Below are 10079 nucleotides of genomic sequence, written 5' to 3' on the forward strand. Positions count from 1 at the left end.
AAAATCACTGATTTGAACATTTTAAGTAGGTTAATTTTATGGTATGTGAATTACATCTCAATAAAGATGTTAAAAAAAAAAAGTCAGTGACTCCACTATGCAAACTGCCACACCAGTGGCTAGGACACTCTTCAACCCAAGTGATTTTCTTGAAGTGACCTAAAGTCTTCCAACACAACAGAAATGAAGTACTTGTACAATAAAGCAGGGCTGGTTACAAGTAAATGACAGAAATGCTTCTGACAGTGTGAATCCCAAAGAGAGACAAGCACACGGAAAGGTGGATGGTGAAGATGTGTGGCTGCCAGCCCTGAGAGCTGCCCTCACTGCAGTCTGGTACTGAGTCCAACAGGGATGTTCCTGTCCTTAAAGGAAGCTGATGCCCTCACCTACCCCACTCCCAGTAGAGGAGAGTACCTCTAGGGAAGGTGCATTGTATTTTTACCTTATGACTGTCACTACAAAAAGTAACAATCTGGCCAAAGCGCTACTTTGTTTGTCCTTGCCTAACCTGATTCTACCTAAGGCAGATCTTCCTCATTTGTCTTGACTCCAACATTGTGACCTCTACTTTACCACACTGCAGCTTACATTTTTAAAATCTTGATGTGGTAATCTGATTCAGAGCTGGTGGCACCCCATTTAAATATCTGGTTGCCCCTTCACACAATGAAGTCTCAATTATGTCCCAAACAAAAAGTCCAGCCAGGACTGAAAGCCACGGGGCTTACAGCCAGAAAGGAGGCCAAAAGTCCAGAGACAAAGATTTGTGTCCCAGTGCTGGGGGATCTAGCAGTAACACTCTCTTAAAGCTGGAGAAGAATTTAGAGGCCACTCAGGCAACTGTTCCCAAAGGCAGCCAACTTCTGGATGGGTTCCATCAAGATGACCTGGGCCAGAGATTCTAGTTTGGTAGGTGCAGGGCGGGCCTGTGAACTCTTTCATCCGTTGTTCCTCATGTGCAGCTGGACACCACTCACTCTATCCAGCTCCCTTCCCAGTCAAAACTTCACCAACATCTCCCCAACCTCACCCGATCAGCATCCAGCCTCCACTGGAACGTTCTGTGCTCACACAGTAGAAATACTAGCTTAAATTTAAACAAAACTCCTTGAGCAGCACTGTCCAATAGAACTTTCTGCAATGATGGAAATACAATAGCTACTAGCCATGTGTGCTTCCTGAGCACTTGAAATGGAGTTAGCTTGTTATATAAACGAGGTAAGCCCAGCTCCTGGACCCCTGCTCTGGGTGCCACACTTATTTTAGCCCAAGGTTCGTTAACTTTTTGGCAGGCCCTCGTCAGTGTTGCTTCCTCTAAACTCACAGTTAACTACAATTCTTCTGTCTTTTCTTGGTGTCTGCCTCCCTCTTACTCTTTTTTTAACTTAAATAAAGGACACTGTATCGATCCCTATCCATTTTCACTGACAAAGCACTGCAGGTTCCCAACCTGTGCTGACACATCCAGGAACGCTGGCAACTTATTTCCCAGGTGCAGTCTGAGAAATCAGTTTGTTTGCCCCGATCTCTCGGAAGAGCCTGGAGGGATGCCCATCTCCATGAGGACATCTGCACCCTGAAATTGCCTACACTCTCTAAAGGCAAGAGCACAACGACAGTGATGCAACAGGATTTGACAACTGCTGTTGGCTGGGCCGCGATTTACACAATCTTCTGTAGATTCACCAGCCAATTTGATTTTGAAAGGTATGCTCTAACTCTGCACACAGGACATCAGGGCCTTGGGTCCTGAACTGAAGTCCCAACAAGCAGACTCCAAGAAATCAAAATTTACCTGTGATTGTTGTGGAAAACCTGATAGCCCCAAATCCATGAGATACCAGCAATCTCAAGTGTCAAGGTGATCCCTGAAGCCTGAGAAAGTCAAACAGCATCAACCCATCTTTTTTAGTGACAGCATCTTGAATTTGTTCATTTTTCACAATCCTTTAAACTGGGGCTCCTAGATTCATCACTTTATCCTTGAAAAAAAATTAAGAAATCAAGAAACAAGTTTAAAAAGCTATCTGAAAATACACACCTGGGGCAAAGCTGAGACAAACACTCCAGCTGCCTGACTCCTCATGAACTCCTGAATGCCCCATCTGTTTCTCCATACTTCCTCCCTTACTCTTCAGTCTTCAAGAGGAAAAAGGAAAATGGACCTAGCAGAGACTTTTAATTAGACTAAAATCCTTCAGTTTATTGTAAAAGCAGAATTATATGGAATTTGATGTACTGAAATATATTAAATCCTCAATGTATTTATTCTGCATCCCTAAAGAGTCATATACGGACATTAAACAGTTCTCTTCCTAGATAGAACTGTGTTCCAAAGAGAAAGGAACAGTTCCACAGAATACAATTAAGTTTCTAAAGCATTTCGGGAAATCAATGTCAAATAATAATTATAAGCTTGCACTGGTATGTTAAAGTGCTTAGCTCATCTATGTTCCACACTGAATAAAATAATTTACCAATCAAATTCTCCATTATATCTTAAATACAGTAATTCAAGAGCTTTGGCATAAAATCTTATTTCCAAAGCATAATTTAAAAAATACACTTCTCAATCATTGTCCAGCTGCCGGTTCTATCCTTCTTCATTCATTTCTCTTTTGACTCTATTCTCTGTAACTTCATATAAATTAACTCGCACACACAGACCTCAATGATCTCATCGGCAAAACAAAGCAAACACCCACTTTTCACGCCAAGAGTTGGGAGACCAGCCAACGTATTGCTAGGGGTCCCTACCACTGCTAAAATCTATGTCTTAGTTCTGTCAGTTTAGTAACATGTCTTTCAAGGCTTCCTTTATTCTATTTAGCACATCTAAAGTGCTAAAGTTTATTCTAACAGTTTCGTATTTTTACTTCTGAATTTAGATTCCTTTACTTCACCCACTATACACAGGCTTCCCTGGCTTATGTTGAACCCTTGAGTTTTAAGGTAATCAAGAATACTATTACATGAACTACTAGAAATGACCACAAAAGAAATGAAAAATATAGGAGAGCTGCAGAAGAAAAATAAGAAAAACAGCTACATATTACAATAATAACCGCAGAAAGGAAGGGTGGTGACAAGACCTCACTTTGAAAGAGATCATTACAAATATACAGAAAAGGGATAAACAAACAAGGACAAACACAGGGAAACAGGAACAATGTTCATGGACAGGGAAGTCAAGGAAATAACATAAATGTAAAAGGCACACTGGAAAAGATCAAGCAGTAAAAGATGACTTTAGAATCAGATTTACTTAGTCATTAACGAAGAAATCCCCACAGAGAACCTGAAAAAAACAATTAAGTCTACTGCTCTGCCCTGGGGCCAGAGGTGTGAGCCAGCAGACTTGAGAGTTGGGACCACCTAACCAGTGCTCTCAGGGGCTGTATGCCCTGGTTTTCAACGCACTGCACCTAATGACAAACTCAGGCCACTGCTCTTTCATTTCTCAGGTACAAATGGCTTGTCTTCAAGATTTCCGTAGGAAAGTGTTGCCAATTCTTGCATGTCCATTCTAAATGGCTCCTCAACCATCAACAGATGATTAATTCACAGTAAGTAGGGTGACCAAATTGTCCCAGTTTGCCCAGGTTTAGCACTTAAAGTTCTACATCCTTGGAAACCCCAGTCCAGGGCAACCCAGGATGGTTGGTCAGGATATATGGGAGCATCTTCCCGATCTTTTCACTGGCCCAAGGTCAACTATCACCGCAAAGTCTTCTCTCTAAATTGCTTCTCTAGAGCCTAAATGCTCCTCCCTGCCATCGTTCTCCTTTAAATGTGTTCCTCTCATCATCGGTCAATAAACTCAGTCTACAGGGGCAAAAACTGCCTCTCATTCATATGTACCCCACCACCTCTCGGCACATTACTGAACAAATATTTCCAGTACTTCTATCAAATATAAGTCAATCTGTTCCACAGCTTCAAGCTTGGTCTATGGGGCCTCTTGATTATCCCTGAAACTTAAAAGTTATGAAATTCAGGACACATAATTGAAAAGCGAATTTTAAGTATCTTACATTGAAATCTATATTTGCGGATCATGATTCAGTTTTTAGCTAACAAAACATAGCATTCTTATATTCTAGAAGATGGTAGAGGAGGCTAAAGGACAAAACCTGGTATTCTGAGGTGTCAACAACTACAGTTTCCTATGTTTCTCCATCCTTATCGGGAAAAACTGCAAGGCTGAATTCTCACAAAAATTGCCTACAATGTCACTTCTGTTCTCCACTCTTTCCAAGAACCGCGGTGAGGACTGGTCACGCAGCGTGAGGGGGGCAGGTGCAGAAGAGCAAGTGTAGAAGCCATCTCTTCGCCGGATAACGAGGCAGGACCCCAGCATCTCGTGGGACCTCCTCCCTTCGAGAAAGTGCGAGCGGGGGACCAGGAAGACGCAAGACACTGGCCAGGTAGCTGTGCCCAGGGGGATCAGATGAGCCAAAGGAATGACAGCGCGAGGGGAGCGAGGGAAAGGCGAGGAAGCAACCGCGCTGCAGGGTGGGGCAGGAGTGAGGGGAGGGAAGGCGCAGGAGCGGCGCGAGACGGTCTAGGGTCCCGGAGAGCCGAGGATAACGCCGCGACTGGGCGCTGGGTGCACCCGAACCTCAAAGACCTGGCAGGTACATCCGCCTTGTCGGAGTCTGCTTCCTCCTCGGAAAAATGAGTTTTTCTTGGGGATGAAACGAGAGGGCTCGGACAAGGCGCTCTGCACCACATCCCCAGGTTACTGTTACTGCCGTCGCCGCTGTCCAGGAGGATCGCCCTCTACTCCTCGCGGCCCGGCTCCAGCGCCCGGTCTGGGAGTCCGGCCTACCTGCCGTCCTTAGCCTCCGGGGCCTGGCCATCATCGTCCGTGACGACCTGCGGCCGCAGAGGCCGGCGCTGTCGCAGCCCGTCCGCCTCGCTCATGGTATGAGCGCCAGCCTGCCCAGCAGCCACCACCCGCAGTGAGCAGCAACGGCTCACGCTCCAGGCCCGCCCTCCCCGGCGCGCGGAAATGACGTCGAGCCCAGGGACCAATCCGCAGCGTTGTCCCGCCCCTTCCGGCCTCATGGGCGGGCGGTCTCCAGCGCGTCGCTCTTCGGCGCTCGGAGGCGAATTTTGAGCGCCCGGGAGCGGCGCTCGGAAACCGCTCAGAGCGAGCATCGGGAGCTGCTGAGGTCCCCGCCCGTCTCGGACTCCGGAGCCCAGAACACGAGTGGTTCCACCTCGGGCTCGCCTAGCTCAGTCCCTGTGCATGCCGCCTTCGTCTTATGCTCATGACGCACTTGGGAATTGCTGGCCCGAGATGTTGGCCACTTTTATCGTTAGAGAGGATGGCGCTGTTTATGAAATGTCAGCGACCCTGCTCTTACGGGCAGCGTCAAAAATAATGCATTCACACCCTTGAAACGAAGTCACCTCTGCCTGAAAATTACGTCCTTCCCCGACTCATCCGGTTAAGGGGAAAACGGGCTAGAAAATGTTTCCCTCTGGTTAAGGCCAGATGTTGAGTATTAAATCTTTTTGTGACCATTACAACAGACATTTGATAAAGTTTATTAAGTTTTGATAAAGTGTATTAAGGGTTACCCTTAAGCAAAGGCCAGGTAGAAGTAGAAATTATCACTAACGAAGTTTAAGAAAGCATAGAGTGGGATCGTTCTTTCAACAGTATTGCAGTGAACCAGAAATGTTCCCAGGTGCTGGGAGATGATGGTGGGCAAATCACAGACAAGGCAATTAAGCTTATGGAAATTAAGCTAGTGGGAAAGATGACTTCAATCAGACCATCGTCATAAAATAGACATGTAAAATTATCAAACGTAATAATTGCTTGAAAGGGGAAGAATTGGATCTTGTGAGAGCATTTGACAGGCAAAGGGATTGAAAGAGAAATCGAATCCGGAGGAAGTGACAGGGAGGATTTCCAGGCAGAAGAAATCAAAGCCTGTTACCAGTGGCACGAGGAATCATGTCTGGAAAAGCCACGTTCAAAATGCAGTGTTACTAACAGAAATAATTTCCTCTTGGAGGCATTCCTGATAGAAACATGCCATTACCTTTTTAAGTGCTAGACGGCACTAGAATTCCATGTGAATGTTTTTTATTTATTCATTCAAAGAGCTGAAGAACCAACTTGAGGGAAGTGGAGAGCTGTGCAAATCCAGTTCTCCAGAGATCCCAGGTAATAATTCAAGTCTCGGCAACATTTTACTTCATTCTGTGTCATTGAGAATAGCCAGTACAGCCATTAAATCAGGGATAGTGTTAACAAAGTGCTGTATGGTCTGACACCTTCTTGCCTGTCTGGACTGTCCCTCTTGCTCTGCAACCCCCATTTCAGACACTCAGGATGACTTACCATGTCTAATCTCATGCCTGGCTGTCTTTGTCCTTGAGGTTCCTTCTTGCTGTGATACACTCTTCTTCACTTCCACTTGGCCAATTATTTTTATCATTCAGGACCCACTTCAAGTATCCTTGCTGAAAATTCTTCTCCCGGTTTCCCAAGCAGAACATCTTCCTCTTTGTCTTCAAGGCACTTTAAACATGCCCCAGCCGTAACATTTGAACCCATTGCATTGGAGCTATTTGTGTTCCATGCCCAGTGTTAAAGCCCATGCACTGCAAACACCCAGGGACACATTCATAAGAAAAATAATGGCAGTAGGTTGGGTTTACTGAACTTGCTGCAGCAAAGAAATGCACCAGAGGACCTGTGAGGCTCCTCAAAATGGGGGAGTCATGGGACAGTCCTTGTGGGGTTTGGGGGCTGGAGTTAGTCCATAGATAGTCTTGCTGGGGATTGGTCAGAATCCGTTAACAAGGGGAGTCACTGGAGGAACCAGCGACCTTATCTCTGAGATATGTAAGTCCATTCGGAGTTACCAGGAGGTCAGCTCATGGGCGTATCATGAAGCACGTAGGTAGTTGGTGTTACAGTGGTCTGAGCTAGATCATTTGTGCTGCATAGCACAGGTTCAGTACAGTTTTTCTGTTTTCAAGTGATGGTGAAGCCTGCTTTGATTGTTGTATTTGTTTCAGTTCTCAGTTCTCCCACCCCACCTTCCAACCCAGCTGCCAACCAGACCGACTTTCTCTTCATACTGAAGCCAGTTATTGGAGTGGGACCACCATGATTAATTTAATCAGGTTTCTCAGCGCCACTGATATTTTGGGCTAGATAATTCTTTGTTAGGAGGTGGAGGGCGGCCTCTCCTGCGCTGGTGTTTCAGCAGCATCCCTGGGCTCCCCCCACTAGATGGCAGTAGTATCCCACCTAGTCGTGATGATAAAAGATGTTGCCAGACATTGACTGATACCCCCTGGAGGACAAAACAGCCCTTGGTTGAGAAGCACTGGGTTAGACCAACCAGAACCCACACCCAACCCTGGCATTGGGGATGAGGCTCACTTCCATTGGAACACTGGCCCACGTGGAGGGCATTTATCTCAACAAAAGCAGGCTCTGCCAGCATGGAAGAAGAAGCGCATGATGCTGGCAGGGAGCCCACAGTGTGCCTGGCAGTTCAAACCAGAAGCAAATCCTACTTCTAGTCCAGTGCTTTTTCCCAGTCCCATACTGTTTCAACTCCTTCCACAGAGATCTCCTGAAAGGCTGCCAGGTGCCAAGTGCGGTGACAAAACAAGGGTGAAATACAGTGAGCCAGCCTGCACAGGCGTTATCATCTAGGAGGGGAGAGAGGAAGTGTAACGAATGACCACTATAAAGCACTGCTGCAGAAGAGCCACCGCATGCCTTGGGCTGCGAGGAGGAACAAGTGCCATTAGATGGGACTGACCAGAGATGGATTCTTGGAGGAAGGAGATTTGCACCAGGATTTAGATTAATAAGATTATAATTGGGGGATTAGGGTGATAGAGAAGGACAAGAAACAGGCTAAGAGGGAAGAATGTGGTGCCCAGGGATTGTTAAACAAGGGGGCGATGATCCAGGATGGACATCAGGGTTACTGAGTGATCAAGAAAGAATAGCCACAAATATATACACCTGTTATGTACCCACGAAAACAGAAAATAAAAATAAATTTTTTAACAAAGAATAGTCTGAAAAGGGCAAAGCAGGGTGGGAAGTAGCTGATCCCCTTCTTGCCCATAAGTCCAGGAGAGCACAGAAGACACTGCCAACTCAGAAAAGGGTTGCAAGGGAAGTTGTTCTGTCGTGGTGGGAAGCTCTGGTTTTAATTCAGGTGGGACAGTGGAGACAGTAAAGTTAGGCAATGTGGACTAGTTTGTTCACCGCAGGAAAAGCACCTTAGAGATCATGCAGCTACAGGAAACAGACATCCGCCAAAACTGGCAGAGGATGAGGGAGGGATACATTGGAAGGATTTGGGGATACCTTATGGAACTCAGACTCAGAAAGTACAGCCAGGCCTCACAGGGACTGGAACAAAGACCTGGCAACACAGGGGCAGAGTCACCCTCTGCCTCCTGGTGCCTCACACTGTCCTGTCTCTGCACCCCTCCGTGCTCACATGGCACACGCTGCTGGGCTGGCCCCTTCTTCTCTTTTGCTGCCCTCCCCTGGAGAGCTGGAAAAGATCAGTGTTACTCATCCAGCTGTCAAAGCTAACACAGCCATAAGCAGTATTTTGGCACAAGATAAAAACAGAAATATAGAGATTATTCTGACCTTCAGGAAAGTTTTTGCATTTCTGATAAAAGGGACAAATGGGACTAGCGCTGCCCCTTCTTCTGCCTGGAACCCAAGAGTTAAGCATGGAGCAGCAGCATCTTAAAACCACAGGAATACACCTTAATGTCTAAAAAACACACCCAGAACAGCCTAGGTCCTTAATGGTGCCCCTGAGCTGTTCACCAGAGCCAGCAACCACCTACCTCTGGGCTGCCTGTCACATGAGAGAAACAGTCCTTTATGCATTGAGGCAGCTGTCAGGGGAGCAATTTGCATGGCCCCTCAGGGCCAACAGGCTAGCATTGTCTGCCTGGACATGTCCATGGTTAAAAAACAAAAAAAAAGCATTGCCTAAGCCCAGCTCTCCCTGGCTCTCCCATTTCAAGTATCCCACACCAACTAACTATGGTCTCCTTCTCCAAGTCTAGATTCCTGGACTGAGAATCTGATGTTCCCAACTTTGGTGAGGCTGATAATCCATGTTAGAGGACAAGACCCCGTGGTCCATTGACCATTCCATGGGAACAACACAGCAGCCTCGCTGTTGTAGGCAGAAGGGCAGGACAGGCTCACTGAATGCATGGCCACCCCATGAGAAGCAGGGAGGAGCAGAGGTGAGCATTGAAGAGAGGCTGGCCAGGAAAATTGCCCTAATTGCCTATGAGGAGGATTCTTAAGGTTGACCTAGACTTGGCAGGAAAAGTGCTCAGGAGGAAAGACGTTCAGCAGTCACCTCCACTATGGGCGTGGACATTCCTGTCTGTTGTTGAAAAGTGAATGGCCAGTCCCTTTGTTCCCTTTGGAATCTTAACACTGACATTTCATGATTAGCACAGATCACTCATTAATCATGTTTTATTACATCCAGAAACCATCTCCTGAGAGTTATTATACTTGATCCTTGAACAACATGGGTTTGAACTACACAGGTGCACTCATACAAGAATGTTTTTTCAATAAAAGTTACACCTGCCTCCCCTTCCACCTCCTCCACCTCTTCTGCCTCTGCCACCCCTGAGACAGCAACAACCCCTCCCCTTCCTTCTCCTCCCAGGCTACTCAGTGTGAAGACAATGAAGATGAAGACCGTCATGATGATCCACTTCCCCTTCATGAATAGTAAAAATATTTTATCTTCCTAATGATTTTTAATGGCATTTTCTTTTCTCTAGCCTAGTTTACTGTAAGAATACAGCATATAATACTTAGGACATACAAAATATGTGTTAATCCAGTGTTTACAGCTATCAGTAAGGCTTCCGGCCAACAGTAGGCTATTCATAGTTAAGTTTTGGGGGAGTCAAATGTTATATGTGGATTTTCAGCTGGACTGGGGGTTGGCACCCCCAACCTCCACTTTGTTCTAGGGTCAACTGTAATCATTTTCATTTTGATGATTCCTGTCCTGCTTTTTTTC

The 10079-nt window shown here is 46.2% G+C and overlaps 1 protein-coding gene and 1 long non-coding RNA gene across 2 annotated transcripts in view; one reads left to right on the plus strand and one right to left on the minus strand.

The window, feature by feature from the left end:
• The window catches only part of APMA (adipocyte plasma membrane associated protein), a 28269-nt gene extending 23266 nt beyond the window's left edge, over window positions 1-5003 (minus strand). Inside the window, exon 1 of the mRNA XM_071079752.1 lies at window positions 4835-5003. Within this exon, the coding sequence (XP_070935853.1) occupies window positions 4835-4929 (95 nt within the window). The 5' untranslated portion in view covers window positions 4930-5003. The remainder of the gene's footprint in view (window positions 1-4834) is intronic.
• A 98-nt stretch (window positions 5004-5101) lies between these two features.
• LOC139358527 (uncharacterized) lies at window positions 5102-9808 on the plus strand. Its single transcript, XR_011613642.1, has 3 exons — window positions 5102-6187; window positions 9086-9276; window positions 9717-9808. It is a non-coding gene; the product is annotated as an uncharacterized lncRNA (long non-coding RNA).
• The last annotated feature ends 271 nt before the right edge of the window (window positions 9809-10079 follow it).

Source organism: Macaca nemestrina, chromosome 15 (assembly GCF_043159975.1).
Source record: "Macaca nemestrina isolate mMacNem1 chromosome 15, mMacNem.hap1, whole genome shotgun sequence".
In the NCBI taxonomy this organism is placed as follows: domain Eukaryota; kingdom Metazoa; phylum Chordata; class Mammalia; order Primates; family Cercopithecidae; genus Macaca; species Macaca nemestrina.